Source organism: Drosophila suzukii, unplaced genomic scaffold (genome assembly GCF_043229965.1).
Source record: "Drosophila suzukii unplaced genomic scaffold, CBGP_Dsuzu_IsoJpt1.0 scf_27, whole genome shotgun sequence".
Classification (NCBI taxonomy): domain Eukaryota; kingdom Metazoa; phylum Arthropoda; class Insecta; order Diptera; family Drosophilidae; genus Drosophila; species Drosophila suzukii.
In genome coordinates this window covers 263,194-281,348 of record NW_027255914.1, presented here as the reverse complement: position 1 = coordinate 281,348, position 18,155 = coordinate 263,194, and the positions used below count along the sequence as shown (strand labels likewise).

General features: G+C 40.8%; 1 protein-coding gene and 2 long non-coding RNA genes across 3 annotated transcripts; 1 reads left to right on the top strand and 2 right to left on the bottom strand.

Moving 5' to 3' along the window:
* Nucleotides 1–8,798: 8,798 nt before the first annotated feature.
* LOC139354822 (uncharacterized) lies at nt 8,799–9,865 on the bottom strand. Its single transcript, XR_011605677.1, has 3 exons — nt 9,735–9,865; nt 9,439–9,683; nt 8,799–9,015 (listed from the first exon to the last, which is right to left on the bottom strand). It is a non-coding gene; the product is annotated as an uncharacterized lncRNA (long non-coding RNA).
* Nucleotides 9,866–10,058: 193 nt separating this feature from the next.
* Nucleotides 10,059–11,705, bottom strand: LOC139354827 (uncharacterized). Its single transcript, XR_011605678.1, has 3 exons — nt 11,575–11,705; nt 11,279–11,523; nt 10,059–10,855 (listed from the first exon to the last, which is right to left on the bottom strand). It is a non-coding gene; the product is annotated as an uncharacterized lncRNA (long non-coding RNA).
* Nucleotides 11,706–14,473: 2,768 nt separating this feature from the next.
* On the top strand, nt 14,474–15,264 carry LOC139354826 (cuticle protein 16.5-like). The gene is made up of 2 exons (XM_070999072.1): nt 14,474–14,616; nt 14,899–15,264. The coding sequence occupies exons 1-2, from the start codon at nt 14,611–14,613 to the stop codon at nt 15,181–15,183; spliced, it is 291 nt and encodes a 96-aa protein (XP_070855173.1). The 5' UTR covers nt 14,474–14,610; the 3' UTR covers nt 15,184–15,264.
* The last annotated feature ends 2,891 nt before the right edge of the window (nt 15,265–18,155 follow it).

Here is an 18,155-nt window from a genome sequence, read left to right as displayed (position 1 = left end):
AAAACCAAGATTTGCCATAATTGGATTTACACTAAATGGAGAACTTATCACAAATAACTTATCAAACTTGAAAGTTCACTTGAATTCTGAGTCATATCCATGTGATAATCTGAATGTTGATTTTAGTAAGAATTAGTATGCTCACCTATATGAAATGTATACAAGATTTCAATCTAGTTAATCGTGAATCACAACCATTTTTGACCCCAAATTAATTTAAATTGAAGACCCCTATTATTGTGGTTGATCTTTCATATCAAAACGAATCAGTGAAAACTGGTCCTAATGATGTGAGAATTTCAATAGAACTAAAGACACCAAGTCATGAAAATACCCAAGATTATTGTCTCCTCATACAAGACCGTTTAGTTGAATATAACGCACTAAACGGACTAGTACAACGAGTTGTTTAACATTAGAAAAATGTTGAAAGATACTGTTTCGATTGATGTTCAAGGTTTCTTTGATAATAATAATAATTTTATTCTAAAGGAAATTGGAATTGTATTCGAAAAAGATCCAAACTTGAATAATAGTTTTTTAATAGAACCACCATATGATTTTACTTTGCTAAATACAAAATCTCGAAAGACTGCAATTTGGTTAACCAATACACATCACAAAATTTTTTGGAACGATGGAGAAAATAGTTTTCCACAAACTCGAAAGTATCTAAGGACAATTACAAGCGGAAAACAAATTATTTGTAAAGGTGTGGAAAAGAAACGATTTCTACAGACGTTTTTTGGGAGTCGTCAGCTCATTAATGTCGAGGAAATGGGCTGTCCGTCATTAAAACGGGTTTAAAGGAAACCGGTTTCCCTATTGTGAAACACACCTTAAGGGCGGGGTTTGTGCTCTAAACAATGCATACATTATTTTGACATTTTTTAAAAGTAGCTCCAAAACAATAAAATATTTGTTATACATCATTTTAAAGTTGAGACTAGATGTGTAAGGACCTACAAGAAAATAAAATTAACCAAATGAAGCTTCTTGAGGAAATTGACCAATTTATTGAACAATTTAAAGGAGAGATAATTGGTCAGCATTTTCAATACCTTCTAAACACAAAAACTATGTTCATGAATCGAGGTGGACACGACCTCAAAACTACGAATTATGGTGAACACTTTACATTTCGTAATCCAGAAATGACGTCGGAAACGTGCGCCTGCTTCTTCTATGCAAATCGCCGGAATCATAGCAGAAAATTAATTTCTATATATAAAAAAAAATGTTCGCAATACCAAAATAAATAAATGTAAATGAATAAATGTATTTTTATGGTACAAAATAAACTTCTGACATTTTATTTCGAGTTAAAATTACAGGTGCGGAGAATGGAAAATATTTCCTTGACTGAGATATGTCGGCTACTTGCGAGTTGTTGCGCGGTCGTGATTTCAACCCCTATTATGGGAACGTATTAGAGCTCGCACTTAGCCGTGAGGTCGTTGGCGTGAGGCTCATGATTTTGTCAATGGGCGTGCGCCTTCAGACTTGTGCATGTGTCCCTTTTATTCCGGTCAGGTAATAGACAGGTGCGCATGTTCGGGTAGCTCTTGCTTGAATCCCTTTTATGATATGTTTATGACCCGTTTGTAGAAAGGAGAGATCTTGAAAAAATTTACCAGTTAAACATTCTGGGGCGAAAAAAAAAGTCTGTTTGAAAATATTCGACATCTGAGAATAATTAACTTGTGGGATTTATTTTATTTGGGGTTCTTTTGATTTCTAAATTAGTTTTACAATCATAGGAAACGTTATTCCCCAACATGATCGGACATGTCCCTCTAAGGCAACCAGCTTTAGATGTTTTGGGTTTGCGACCTTTCTCACGTGCACAGCAACACCTGCTGAATATTAATTGCTGATAATGAGGAAAAGGATACATGATCAATATTGTCACATGGGGATGTGGGGAAAGTGTGCGACCTTTCTCCCGTGTACAGCAACACCTGCTGAATATTAATTGCTGATAATGAGGCAAAAAGGTCACGTGATCAGTATTGTCACATGGTGGTGTGGGGTTGGGGGGCAATTTAGTATACTCTTTATGGATATGATCGTGACATTTTTATGACTTCAAAGCCCATTAAAATCAGTTAATTTATTGGATTATGCTAATTGTCCCAGAACCCGCATACGTTAATGAGGGGGGAGGGGGGGCGGGGGCCATTAATATGCTAATTGTCCCAGAATCCGCGTTTCCCTACTACTAGTATACGGCATTTACAATACCTAACAGGCCTTTGTATCAATATATGGTGATGCCTTTTGGTCTATGTAACGCTGCTCGAACTCTGTGTAGACTAATAGATTTGGTTATTCCAGCGAAATTGCGGACGAGAGTATTCGTTTATTTGGACGACCTCTTGGTTTTGTCTGACGATTTCGAGTCGCACATGAAGCTGTTAGAAGAAATCGCAGGCTATCTTCGTGATGCGAACCTGACAATAAACATAGCCAAATCAAAGTTCTGTATGACTGAAATTAAGTACCTAGGTTTTGTCCTTGGTCACGGTGAGCTGAAAGTTGACCCGGACAAAGTAAGTGCAATCGAAAAGTTCCCTGCACCTACAACCGTCAAACAATTGCGCAGATTTCTCGGTCTAGCAGGTTGGTACCGGCGATTTGTGGATAACTATGCCACGATTGCCGTTCCGCTAACTGATCTGCTCAAGAAAAATAAAGCTCTGTCGTGGACTCAAGCGGCAGAGGACGCTTTTAACCAGCTAAAAACCAAATTAGTCTCATCTCCAATCTTGAGGACACCAAATTTTAAGAAACCTTTCATTCTGCTTTGCGATGCAAGCCTGTACGGGCTCGGCTGTGTATTAGCTCAAGAAAATGAGGATGGAGTCGAAGTACCCATAGCGTATATGTCTGAAAAGCTGTCTAAAGCGCAGCGAAATTATTCGGTCACCGAATTAGAGTGCTTAGCAGTCATTAAGGGCATCAATAAGTTCAGAGCCTACGTTGAAGGTCAAGATTTTTGTGTCATAACTGACCACGCTTCACTTCAATGGCTAATGCGACAAAAGGACTTGTCCGGCCGTTTGGCTAGATGGTCCATTCGTCTGCAAGGGTTCTCATTCACGATCAAACATCGCCGTGGATCAGAAAATGTTGTGGCCGATGCACTTTCGCTTCGCGAAGAAGAAGTAGTGTCTTGCATTTCCGACGGAGGACCCATTATTGACTTAAGTTCAAAGGAGTTTAATTCAGAACAGTACCTCGAACTGAGAAAACGAATTCATGAAAACCAGGCAAAGCTACCCGATCTCAGGGTCGTGGATAATTTTGTGTATAAGAGAACCGAACTAGCGAAAGGAGACTTGTTGCAAGAAGAGGAATCATGGAAACTTTGGGTTCCAATCAACCTCGTCCACCAGGTTTTAATACGGGCGTACAATTCCCCCGATGCTGCACACATTGGAATGAACAAAATGATTGAGAAACTCAGGCGGCATCTATTCTGGCCAGGAATGGTAACGCAGGTTCGCAGCTTTGTTTCACAGTGTTCCATTTGCAAGTCGACAAAGAGCCCAAACAAGGTTCTTAGACCACCCATGGGGAGACCCACAACTTCAGACCGCCCATTTCAGAGACTGTATATGGATCTTCTTGGCCCATACCCACGGTCCAAGAAAGGAAATATAGGACTTTTGATAATAGTTGACCACTGTACAAAGTTTCACTTCCTACAGCCATTGCGAAAATTCACGTCCGAAAGGATTTGCGAATTTCTGGAAAAGCACGTGTTTTACACCTTCGGTACACCAGAGTCCATACTCACGGACAACGGGTCGCAGTTGAAATCAGGTCATTTTAGAGCGTTCTTAACGAAATTCGGAGTCAGGCATATTTGCACAGCAATTTATTCGCGAGTAAATAGATCGATACTAGCCGCAGTTAGAGCGTATATCGGCGCTGACCACACTAACTGGGATCTAAATATCGATGCGATAGGCGCATCTTTAAGATCTACTGTAAACCGCAGTACAAGATTTTCCCCGTATTTTCTCTGTTTCGGTCAGAACATGGTAGCCAACGGACAGGATTACGAATTGCTTAGGAATCTGGATTTGTTGACCGACGATGTGGCACTGAAAACACCTGACATGTTGCAAGTAGCACGCCAGCAAGCTAAAAGGAAGATTTCAGAATCACATGCCGCAAATGCTAGGGTATATAATTTGCGTAGCCGAACCGTTCAATTGCACGTTGGAGACACGGTATTCGCTCGCAGTTTCGCCCAGAGTAACGCAGCGAAAAAGTTTAGTAGCAAACTTGCGCCTGTCCTTATCAAGGCATCGGTGACGAAAAAGATCAGTCCGACATATTACGAGTTAACGAACGAAGAAAATAAGTCCTTAGGAGTATACCATTTGAAAGATATCAGAACCTAAAATGTGCATATCTTGGAGCTGACTGACCCTTTGTTTCTTTCAGTTAACTCCTCTGTGAGTTCAATCTCTTGCCGAGTTAACTGTGGTGTGGAGCCAGTCGTAAATGGAAATAGAAACTTTTGAGAGAAATTAGAGTAAAGTCATTTTGCATGTAAATTCGCATATGTCTAACAGCTAAGCGCAGAGTATAGCAGAGAGCAACGAATATCGTCTAGCTGACCCGCTTACACGTATTCGCGCGCACCGAAAACGTGTGAAGGCAGAAAGGAGAACAGAATCTGGAAAGATCCCGTTAGGTGTGCTTAGCAACGTCGCAGCGTACAGCCAACTTCTCGCGTCAAGAGTTCTCGTTCACATCGTTTAAATCTTTGAATGAAAACGGACGCAAGGCTGCCGTAAGTAGAATACAAACGGAAAATTACAACCCACGCGGTTCGAATTCTGTCTAAGTGTGTGTGCACCGGCCAAGTGTACGCTAACAGGAGGATCATATATATTTTTACACCCAACTACTGGTAAATAAGAACACACGAATTTAACCGCATAGGCAGGCTATTAAGTGGCGTGTGTTTCTATGTATTTTTTTTGTAATAGGAAAGGAGAAGAGGTTCTGTCGAAGCCGGCCGGCACCAACAGCGCCAGCGCGGGGTGATTACACCGTTTTTTTAATTTCGCAACCGGTCGGCCAAGACGAGACTCTTTTTTGGGTGTCAGTTCAAGCCAACCTGCCACGGCGGGGTTGCCACCTGCGCACACGTGTCGCGCTAGGTGCCCCCTGCGATCAGCAAAGGCGCGAACATTCTGGAAGGTGACCGAGGCTACAGATGCCGCGAACGGCGGAAATCTCTAGCCCGGCATCCCACCAACCGCATGCCACGTGCGGCCTTGTAAGAACCGCCCTAATCGAAGGAAGTCTACCTGAGTGACCACTGTGGCTAGTGCATAACCTCACCCACACGAGCCACGCGCGGCATCCACCGCCCCAGCTCTGGCTAAGCCATAGAGCGACATTTTGGAGGGTTATAGTACCAGTACATCAGTCATTTTTGGACCACTGATCGGAGCCGTGGTCATACTTGGATGAGGAAGTGAACGGATACCGGATGTGACTTTTGCTGCTACACCCACATCGCCTCACCCACACGCGCCACGCGCGGCAAAGGAATTCTCAGCTCTGGCTAGTCCAGAGAGCAGTATCTCGGAAGGCGTTTTGTAAGCGCAGCAGACCCGGCACTTCGCCCGTATTCGCCACGTACGGCTTGCCGATGGGAGAAGCCTCACCATAGGCAAATGTATCTGGAGGAAAGCATCGATTGATCAGACCCGCTGTCTGGCATGCGAAGACGCAAATCCCTTCGTATGTAGTGAGCTGTCGGAGGCGCTAACTCTTGTGTAGTTTAACTTTCGATCTATGTAGAATAATTTTTCGGTACTAGCTTATGTAGCGTACCTTGGTATTGACTTAGTAGTAATTTTTCTTTAAGTTCTGACAATGACCATCCGTACATTCCACATAACTGATCTTGTCAGAAATTAATATGATAACTTGTCTTAAAAGCATCCTTGCACAGCGTCTTCGATGGGCCCACCGAACCTGCATCGCCGGAGTTTTGCGTAAGTGAAATATTGTTACCACCATATTGATTTTCTGACATTTGACCCATATATATAAATGATATTATGATTATGCGTGCCAAAGCAAACGGACGATTATTCGGTCAGATTGATTCTTGTTATATTTTGAGTTAAATCTGATTTTTGAAGATGAAAGAATTTAAGTTGTATTGAAATCATGATTGTAGTTTCTAATTTTCTTTTGTTAATTGAAGTTGATAGTTCAACAATGTTTGAATAAATTTGTAACGCGGAATCGTGATTGATCTTGCTATGTCGCCGCTATATAAAGTAAAAATGTGAATAATAAATAAACATTGAATAAGGAATAACCGCAAACAATTTCACACGAGTTATCATGGTAGGGAGGGTACAGAAAGGGGCGGCAATATCATCGAGCCACCCTAACTCTTAATGTTTCCTGATTCGCTTGTGCCTTCAACGTCCGTCCGCGTGCCTTGAGTCCGTTTACACCCATTATTTTGTTGTTCGATCCTTTTAGATTACCGCTTAGTGCACTTAAAACTTTTTTCGCGTAGTACGGTGCGTGTTATAGAGAAGACTAGGAAGATCCCACGACAATCCGACGAGCTTAGCACCGAGCAATGCTAGAAGTGCACGAACCCGAATCTTCCTATACACTAGGTTATCCATAGCCTAGTGAACGCAGGCCTTAAAACCCTAGCTGTCTACTACAACTGACACGGTTCCGAATCAGATAGAAGATTCGCACCCAGTTCCTTTGCTATGTCGCCTTCTTCCGATGACAGTGAGTCATCATCAGAACTTATAAATTCTTTTAACAGTGGTTTCTTGAACAAACTTTATCCAAATCCTGGATACCAGCTCTTTTGCGGAAGTGTTTTTGGCGGTACTTTTCCCGGAGTCCTGATCTCCGTCTTTCTTAGCATCCTGCTGATTTTTGCAGAATATGGTTCAACTTCTGTTTGAGAATGTCGACAAACAGGCCATCTGCCTCTGGAGATGTGCCACCAGGGCGGTTTCCTTGACTACCAATGACGCCCAGGATCGTCAACGAACCGACCATCTTTCGTTTCGTTTGGGCCAACAAACGCCATGTTTTCGTCTGCTTGATGATGTTCTTAGTTTCGGTAGCGATGCCGATATGAAACTTGGACAGTGTGGTCGGGGAGGAGATAGTAAACTTGCTACCGTTTCAGTGGACAGAAAACTTCTCGTGGAGCCACTGGAGTACACTACTGACATTCGGCATCTTACTAGCTTTGATGATCTTGGCGCCTAATGATGCTCCTCCACCAGACCCGAGGTCCGGGCCTCATTTGATCATATTCTCTTCTACTCCGGTATATAGCATTTTATAAAAACTGACAATTAGGAATACAATTTAATAAAAATCGGACTACAATATCATACAGCTGCTACAGGAAGAATCGGAAAATATATGTGCGATTTTTTGTAATATTTCTGTAATTATTTTTAAGTTTTCTGAAAATTGAAAAGCTCTGGTCCTGTAGGAATAACCTGCAAGGGTGAATAAACTTGGGCTTGCCGAAGTTTGCTACCTTTCTTGTTTCTCCATTTCAGTACATCGAATGGCTCCAGGTGACGGCCAAGATCATCAGTAGTGTGCTCCAGTGGCTCCATAAGATGTTTCCTGCCTAGTGAAGCCCAGTATCAAGAATACTATCTCCTCCGCGAACACTCTGTCCCACATCGACATCGCTCCCGAAACTACGAACGTCATCAAACAGACGATGACATGGCGTTTATTGGCCCAAATAAAACGAAAGATGGTGGGTTCGTTGGCGTTCCTGGGCTACATTGTTAAGAAGCTGTGGAAAAACACCTTTAGCAAATGAAAAAGAGTTAAACAACTGCTTTACCTTTCTACTTTCTTCGAAAAGAAGCCAGAAAAAATGCTTTTCAGATAAGCGAACTGAATCGGTCGACGCCGGAAATGAAAAGGAAATTTGATTAAATGACACTAAGCACGTTGACATTTAGTGCGACGTTGCTGAGCACTGTTCATTTCTATCGTAGAGCAAAAGGTTATAGCGTATTCTTTTTTTTTAACAGATAATGAGAAGGACCCCTTCAAACGGAGAATAAAATACGGTTGGATGAAGAAATCACAACACAATTAAAATTTTTTTTAAATATTTCTAGTGTGACACGAAATTAATACAATTTGTTGTTTGTTTAATTTGTATATTTAAAATGGTTAAGTGATTTTTCGCTTTCTTCAGAGTAACAGTCATCAATGATCGCCAATGGAATAGTAATAGGTAGCAAGAATTCATAGAACTGTTGGATGCTGTTCATCAATTTGAAAGGCCGCTTTGAGGAGACTTATACCCTTCCTATAATGTTGTGGGTCGAGTTGATTCAGCTGCATGATGGCCATTCCTAGTAAGAATTTCTGACAGCAGCTATTCTCCTCCTTCTAAAAGAAGCGCTGGGCACTGTCCAGATCACACATCCTCCAAAAGCAGTGGCCTATTAAGGCGGGGCTTAAGGACGCTCTTGAAGAAGCCCAGGGATCCTATGTAGTCCTGGCGATTGGAGGCGAGGCACCCACGTCCGATCAGGGTAAGAATAGGGCTCGACTTCTGTCTGGGGATGCGGTCAAACAGGCCATCTGCCTCTGGAGCTGTGCTGGGTAATAGCATCAGGGCGAATCCCTTGACTACCCATGCATCCCAGGATCGTCCACGAACCGACCATAATTCGTTTTATTTGGGCCAACAAACGCCATGTTTTCGGTTACTGATGATGTTCCTAGTTTCTGTGGCGATGTCGATATGGAACTCAGACAGTGTGGTCGGGGAGGAGATAGTAAACTTGCTACCGTTTCAGTGGACAGAAAACTTCTCGTGGAGCCATTGGAGCACACTACTGATTTTTGGCATCTTAATAGCTTTGATGATCTTGGCGCCTAATGATGTTCCTCCACCAGACCCGAGATCCGGATCTTCTTGGCCGTCATCTGCAGCCACTCGATGCACTAGAATAGAGAAATAATGTTAATTTATTTTGCAGCAGAGGATTATACAGCAGCAGAGGATTATATAGATGTGTTTTTAAATGGTGTAATGTGTGGTAGACCCATCGAAAGAGGCTTCTCTGCCTTTGCAGAAAACCCAGACTCCTTCGATGAATTACATTCTACCTATGAACACAAGAATTAGAGAACCTCGCTTGATCTTATTCTCTTCTATTCTCTACTATAGCAATTTTTTAATATTTCAGAATTACGAAAACAATTTAATAAAAATCGGACTGCAATATCATAAAGCTGCTACAGGAAGGATCGGAAAATAAATGTTACATTTTCTTAATATTTATGTCCTATAGAAATAACCTACAAGGGTGTATAAACTTCGGCTTGCCGAAGTTTGCTACCTTTCTTGTTTCTCCGTTTCAGTACATCGAATGGCTCCAGATGACGGCCAAGATCATCAGTAGTGTGCTCCAGTGGCTCCATAAGATGTTTCCTGCCTAGTGAAGCCCAGTATCAAGAATACTATCTCCTCCGCGAACACTCTGTCCCACATCGACATCGCTCCCGAAACTACGAACGTCATCAAACAGACGATGACATGGCGTTTATTGGCCCAAATAAAACGAAAGATGGTGGGTTCGTTGGCGTTCCTGGGCTACATTGTTAAGAAGCTGTGGAAAAACACCTTTAGCAAATGAAAAAGAGTTAAACAACTGCTTTACCTTTCTACTTTCTTCGAAAAGAAGCCAGAAAAAATGCTTTTCAGATAAGCGAACTGAATCGGTCGACGCCGGAAATGAAAAGGAAATTTGATTAAATGACACTAAGCACGTTGACATTTAGTGCGACGTTGCTGAGCACTGTTCATTTCTATCGTAGAGCAAAAGGTTATAGCGTATTCTTTTTTTTTAACAGATAATGAGAAGGACCCCTTCAAACGGAGAATAAAATACGGTTGGATGAAGAAATCACAACACAATTAAAATTTTTTTTAAATATTTCTAGTGTGACACGAAATTAATACAATTTGTTGTTTGTTTAATTTGTATATTTAAAATGGTTAAGTGATTTTTCGCTTTCTTCAGAGTAACAGTCATCAATGATCGCCAATGGAATAGTAATAGGTAGCAAGAATTCATAGAACTGTTGGATGCTGTTCATCAATTTGAAAGGCCGCTTTGAGGAGACTTATACCCTTCCTATAATGTTGTGGGTCGAGTTGATTCAGCTGCATGATGGCCATTCCTAGTAAGAATTTCTGACAGCAGCTATTCTCCTCCTTCTAAAAGAAGCGCTGGGCACTGTCCAGATCACACATCCTCCAAAAGCAGTGGCCTATTAAGGCGGGGCTTAAGGACGCTCTTGAAGAAGCCCAGGGATCCTATGTAGTCCTGGCGATTGGAGGCGAGGCACCCACGTCCGATCAGGATAAGAATAGGGCTCGACTTCTGTCTGGGGATGCGGTCAAACAGGCCATCTGCCTCTGGAGCTGTGCTGGGTAATAGCATCAGGGCGAATCCCTTGACTACCCATGCATCCCAGGATCGTCCACGAACCGACCATAATTCGTTTTATTTGGGCCAACAAACGCCATGTTTTCGTTTACTGATGATGTTCCTAGTTTCTGTGGCGATGTCGATATGGAACTCAGACAGTGTGGTCGGGGAGGAGATAGTAAACTTGCTACCGTTTCAGTGGACAGAAAACTTCTCGTGGAGCCATTGGAGCACACTACTGATTTTTGGCATCTTAATAGCTTTGATGATCTTGGCGCCTAATGATGTTCCTCCACCAGACCCGAGATCCGGATCTTCTTGGCCGTCATCTGCAGCCACTCGATGCACTAGAATAGAGAAATAATGTTAATTTATTTTGCAGCAGAGGATTATACAGCAGCAGAGGATTATATAGATGTGTTTTTAAATGGTGTAATGTGTGGTAGACCCATCGAAAGAGGCTTCTCTGCCTTTGCAGAAAACCCAGACTCCTTCGATGAATTACATTCTACCTATGAACACAAGAATTAGAGAACCTCGCTTGATCTTATTCTCTTCTATTCTCTACTATAGCAATTTTTTAATATTTCAGAATTACGAAAACAATTTAATAAAAATCGGACTGCAATATCATAAAGCTGCTACAGGAAGGATCGGAAAATAAATGTTACATTTTCTTAATATTTATGTCCTATAGAAATAACCTACAAGGGTGTATAAACTTCGGCTTGCCGAAGTTTGCTACCTTTCTTGTTTCTCCGTTTCAGTACATCGAATGGCTCCAGATGACGGCCAAGATCATCAGTAGTGTGCTCCAGTGGCTCCATAAGATGTTTCCTGCCTAGTGAAGCCCAGTATCAAGAATACTATCTCCTCCGCGAACACTCTGTCCCACATCGACATCGCTCCCGAAACTACGAACGTCATCAAACAGACGATGACATGGCGTTTATTGGCCCAAATAAAACGAAAGATGGTGGGTTCGTTGGCGTTCCTGGGCTACATTGTTAAGAAGCTGTGGAAAAACACCTTTAGCAAATGAAAAAGAGTTAAACAACTGCTTTACCTTTCTACTTTCTTCGAAAAGAAGCCAGAAAAAATGCTTTTCAGATAAGCGAACTGAATCGGTCGACGCCGGAAATGAAAAGGAAATTTGATTAAATGACACTAAGCACGTTGACATTTAGTGCGACGTTGCTGAGCACTGTTCATTTCTATCGTAGAGCAAAAGGTTATAGCGTATTCTTTTTTTTTAACAGATAATGAGAAGGACCCCTTCAAACGGAGAATAAAATACGGTTGGATGAAGAAATCACAACACAATTAAAATTTTTTTTAAATATTTCTAGTGTGACACGAAATTAATACAATTTGTTGTTTGTTTAATTTGTATATTTAAAATGGTTAAGTGATTTTTCGCTTTCTTCAGAGTAACAGTCATCAATGATCGCCAATGGAATAGTAATAGGTAACAAGAATTCATAGAACTGTTGGATGCTGTTCATCAATTTGAAAGGCCGCTTTGAGGAGACTTATACCCTTCCTATAATGTTGTGGGTCGAGTTGATTCAGCTGCATGATGGCCATTCCTAGTAAGAATTTCTGACAGCAGCTATTCTCCTCCTTCTAAAAGAAGCGCTGGGCACTGTCCAGATCACACATCCTCCAAAAGCAGTGGCCTATTAAGGCGGGGCTTAAGGACGCTCTTGAAGAAGCCCAGGGATCCTATGTAGTCCTGGCGATTGGAGGCGAGGCACCCACGTCCGATCAGGGTAAGAATAGGGCTCGACTTCTGTCTGGGGATGCGGTCAAACAGGCCATCTGCCTCTGGAGCTGTGCTGGGTAATAGCATCAGGGCGAATCCCTTGACTACCCATGCATCCCAGGATCGTCCACGAACCGACCATAATTCGTTTTATTTGGGCCAACAAACGCCATGTTTTCGTTTACTGATGATGTTCCTAGTTTCTGTGGCGATGTCGATATGGAACTCAGACAGTGTGGTCGGGGAGGAGATAGTAAACTTGCTACCGTTTCAGTGGACAGAAAACTTCTCGTGGAGCCATTGGAGCACACTACTGATTTTTGGCATCTTAATAGCTTTGATGATCTTGGCGCCTAATGATGTTCCTCCACCAGACCCGAGATCCGGATCTTCTTGGCCGTCATCTGCAGCCACTCGATGCACTAGAATAGAGAAATAATGTTAATTTATTTTGCAGCAGAGGATTATACAGCAGCAGAGGATTATATAGATGTGTTTTTAAATGGTGTAATGTGTGGTAGACCCATCGAAAGAGGCTTCTCTGCCTTTGCAGAAAACCCAGACTCCTTCGATGAATTACATTCTACCTATGAACACAAGAATTAGAGAACCTCGCTTGATCTTATTCTCTTCTATTCTCTACTATAGCAATTTTTTAATATTTCAGAATTACGAAAACAATTTAATAAAAATCGGACTGCAATATCATAAAGCTGCTACAGGAAGGATCGGAAAATAAATGTTACATTTTCTTAATATTTATGTCCTATAGAAATAACCTACAAGGGTGTATAAACTTCGGCTTGCCGAAGTTTGCTACCTTTCTTGTTTCTCCGTTTCAGTACATCGAATGGCTCCAGATGACGGCCAAGATCATCAGTAGTGTGCTCCAGTGGCTCCATAAGATGTTTCCTGCCCAGTGATGCCCAGTATCAAGAATACTAGCTCCTTCGCGTCCACTTTGACCAAGTCCCATATCGACATCGCTCCCGAAACTACAAACATCATCAAACAGACGATGACATGGCGTTTATTGGCCCATATAAAACGAAAAATGGTGGGTTCGTTGGCGTTCCTGGGCTACATGGTTAAGAAGCTGTGGAAAAACACTTTTAGCAAATGAAAAAGAGTTAAGCAAGAGCTTTACCTTTCTTCTTTCTTCGAAAAGAAATCTGAGATAAGCGAACTGAATCGGTCGACACCAAAAATGAAAAGGAAATTATATTAAATGACACCAAGCACGTTGACATTTAGTGATGCGTTGCTGAGCACTGTTCAGTTCTATCGATAGATCGCATTTACCAACACTTTTGAGTTTACAGAACTAGTTCATCTAAAATTTAAATTTGTATTTTTAAAATACCAAACTCTATGAAAACAAAACAAGCCTCGAAAAGAATTCCCTATGACAATTGGAGTAGCAAGTCAGCTAAGGAGTATATCCATGACTTCTTTTCAATACGTGTAGGTGTAACTCAATAACTCACCGCTTTTTGAATGCATATATGCAATTGTACTTTCTCTAAGTTGGGACAAATGTTCTCTGCATAAGAATTTCTTCCATTTCTTTCGTTAGCACCTAAACACTTTCACTTTCAAAGGAACACTAAATTTTATTAGGCAAGTATAAGTATGAGCATAATCTTTTAAGAGAGTTGCTAGGACAATGAAATATCATGTATTTTCAGACTCTTGTTCATATCGACAAGGTGTTGGTGAAAAAAAAACTGTAACCAGGTACTAGGTTATCGATAGGGTGTCCACCGTAGTTAAATTTATTGTGACTAGTAATTAATTTTTAGACATAAAAATATTTTTAAGATAGTCCCAAATAAATGAAATAACTAAAAAAGTTGTTTTATTATTGTTAAATTTCAATGCCAAGGCTATAATGAAAAATCACTTCGCTGACGTTTAAGCGCAATTATTTCATGATTCCGCTTTCAATCTTTTTCCAAAGCTCTTTTCTAACATTTTTTGCTTGTCACCAAGTTTGACCCAAAAGGTGCGGACAAACAATCAAGCTCTCATTACTGTCAGTCTATCAGTTTGTCAGTTTGCCAGTCGGACTCTCCCACCTTCCCCTTTTGGCCAATTGTCAGTTTGTTGACGGAGTGTAAAAATAAACAAACATTCCATCGAACAATGCTAATCCATTCGATATGGTTTGCCCGGATTAGCTACCAATTCCACATCCGCATGTTTGCAGGGAACTTGTTCTTTTGCCCTGAGTTTTTTGGCGTATAAATACTTGGCTGTGACTGGGAAATAGCATCAGTCAACACACTTCCAGTCTTTGAGAACGTTCGTCCAGCACAAACACAAAAAACAATCAACATGAAAGTAAGAGAAGATTGTATAAATATATCAAGACTTAGAAAAGTAAAAATAACATTTTTTAATACAAAATATTCTATTTCTTTGGAAAAAATTTTGTATGAAAATTATTTTCTTAATTTTTTTTAATTTCTATTAAAAATGTTTTTTTTTTTTATAAATATTCCATTTTTAAAAAGAAAGAAAGTTCACTGACAGCTTACGAGGAAATAATTTTATGTTTCTTTTTTTAAACTCCAAATCATTAATTCCATTATAACCCTTACAATTTGTCTTAAATCCCTGTAGTTCCTCATCTGCTTGGCCCTATTCATCGCCGCCGCTCATGTTTTGGCCCCCGCTGTCGCCACCTATGCCGCAGCTCCGGCCCTGACTTACGCCGCAGCCGCCCCTGTGACCACCTACTCGGCCGCCCTTCCCCGCGCCTACTCCGCCTACGCCCCCTCCGTTTATGCCGCCCCCCCCGTCTACGCAGCCCCCTCTGTCTACTCCTCTGCCGCCTATGTGGCCTCGCCCTCCGTGTACTCCGCTTACGCCGCCCCCGCCGTCGTCTCCACCCTGCTCAAGAAGTAGAGTTTTCAGATCGATCCAGTAATATGTCACCCATTTTGTCAATGATTTTCCAAGAAATAAAGCTGTGCATTTTTGAAAATATTTCTGTGTACGATTTGGGGATCTCTTACTTGAAATTGAAATGTTTTTTATAAATAATAACATATTTACTATATAGCCATAGAGCAGGGAACAAATTTTAAATGAGTATAAAAACCAACTACATTCTAATAAATTTAATAGATTTTGAATGGGATACATTTGTTAAAAAATAAAGAATTTTAATGACGAATATTTGAAGAATGGAGATATTCTGAACTGGAGATAAATGAACTATTTCCCTAACAAGTTATGAGATTATACTTTATAGATGTTGTTAATACTTACAACAATTTATTATTGATTTGAACGAGTTACAAATCTTAGTTCCTAATAATATTTAAGAAATTATAGTAATTAAATAAATTTAATGCCATGTAGATATTTCTTTATTAATTTTGGAACCCAGCAACACCCGTAGTTAGTTCCGCCTGAGCCAGTGAAGTGCACAGGACCTTTGAGTTCGTACTTCTGCCCGGGACTCGCACACCTGAAAGCCCCTGAGAGTGTTTAAGGTTAATACGTTGGCATACATATTTTATTCAAACTTGCTTGCTGGGCCAGTTAGGATCCTGCAGGATGGCATGTGGCTCATGTTACGGCATCCGCCCGCCCGTTAATGTTATGCAAATGAATTACGACTCGGCTGGGCTAGGATTGTGCCATGTTCAGGCACGTGGCCAACACACACAGGGCCGGGAATATGAATATGTAGATGTGCCCACCTACATTTAATCCCCGACATGGGCGGCCCATAAACATTTACCACAGGCAGGACTCTGGGCCAACTCCCGGAGCGGAGTTCGGCTGAGTACTCCTATATGGGCGCAAAGCAAGTATATTGATTGCTCCGTAATGCCCTTGTGCCCCAGCGAAATCCCTCTTCTTTTTGCGATACACTTCCGACAGACGATTATGCAGAACAACGAAACTTTTCCCCGCTACATTTCCGGGGAAAAAGTTTAGCCTAAATCACTTAGACCTCAGTCGGCAAAACAAGTGTTGGCATGTCGAAAAATCAGAATCAGAATCCGAAATGGGTGGGAAAACTTTGGAAAGTTTTCGGCACAACAGCAACAAGCGGCAGTCAAGAGTGGCGAACCCTAGAAAGCATTTCATCCGGGAGACTTTGACTGCCGGTTGAAATTCCTCAATAATTAATCAACAATTTACTACAGCTTGTCCTGGTAAATATTTAATTAACCATTTGCCAATGACATTTTGAAAAAAATACAAATGTAGGTATGCCGGCTCCTTAAATACTATCTCCCAGTCATTGGCTTGGCAAATAAATTATTTAAAAGTCAACAGAGAAATTAGAGATTTGTTTGTGGGCGGAGGGAAATGTTGCATAAATTATGGATGGCCAGTATTGTCGGCCATTAAGTGACAAGGGTAAACGGGCGATTGTTTGTACTGCTGTTATGGAAAACAAACAAACAAATTGGCCCGAATCAGTCGGATATAAAAGACGACGGATTTAGTCCCGGATCTTTTGTGCAACGCCACTTCAGACGTCAGGCTCCCTGTTTTCCTTTTTCCAATCCTTTATTTTAGACAAGGACGTGACAATCCCGGCACAAGTCGCCATTGTCAATGGCATTTTCAGAGGAAACCAGAAGCCTTTCCCCGACCAGACTCCCATTTCCCTGCCACTTGAGACGCAGCCAAATGCCCCAGGACGTGTTTGATATGCACTCCATCCTGGCATGGGCTTAATTACAATGGGCAGGACGACAATAGAACAATATTGTGAGCACACAATATATATAGCAAACAATTTCCCTGCAGCTGCAGAGAGGGGAAACGAATATCGGATTATACCCACTCGGTGAAAGCAGCTTTCCCCTTAAAATTCGATTCGGTTCGAGTTGAAGCATCCTCAAGTATCCTGTCGAAATGGAAAGAGCCGGGAACCCTGCTCCACTGCGTTCTTATTTTATCTTTCTTGGCACGGAAATCATATCTATTGCCATGGAAGCCCTATAAATTGCTTTTCCACTCGTAATTCCGGCTGCAGATTAGGCTACCTGCTGGAAATACTCAAAGGGTAATTTTTTACATTTAAATAAAAACGAAATTAATACAAAACATATTTAATTGCATGATTTAAATAAAGAAGATTTTAATAAAGTCAGAAGACATTAGATATGATTTATATCATGTTTACTTTAAGCATTAAATTTCTAAAATAAATAGTAAGTGCTCGGTTTAATATTCCCATATTTAAAGTCAATAAAACCTGCAATGGTTGAAAATCAAAGCATAAATATTTAATTGTTTGCCTTACTAGTGAAATTAAATATGCAAAACATACTCCTTTACTTTTAAATTTGAAACTAATATCCCTTGCAGACTTTGGTCATGGTAAATAAAAAATAAATAAATATTTTTAACCAATATTTCAATTGAATTCTAAAAGTAATATTAATTTGGGAATATTTTACCTTAAAAAAAATCCCCAAATTAACTCTTAGTGGTCAGATTAATATTTCCATATTTAAAGTTGATAAAAACCGCAATGGCTAAAAATCAAAGCATAAATATTTAAATTCTAGTTTTACCAGTGATATTAAATATGCAGAAAATATTCCCTTTCACAGTACTTTAAAATTCGTTACTGATAGCCCTTGCACACTTTGGGCATAGTTTTCCACACTTTAAATATGCCATGTATAATACATACTCCCAGATTCCCTATGCTCAAATGGACCTGCATAACTATTTCATGATGGAATCCATGGAATGGAAACTTTTGCTTTTCCGCCCAGTTGTGCGTTTAAATTAATAAAACATTTAGCCAGCTTGAGTACACGTACACTTTCCTGGGCAAACAAACTAAAACAAGGAAGAACGCTATAGTCGAGTACCTCGACTATCAGATACCCGTTACT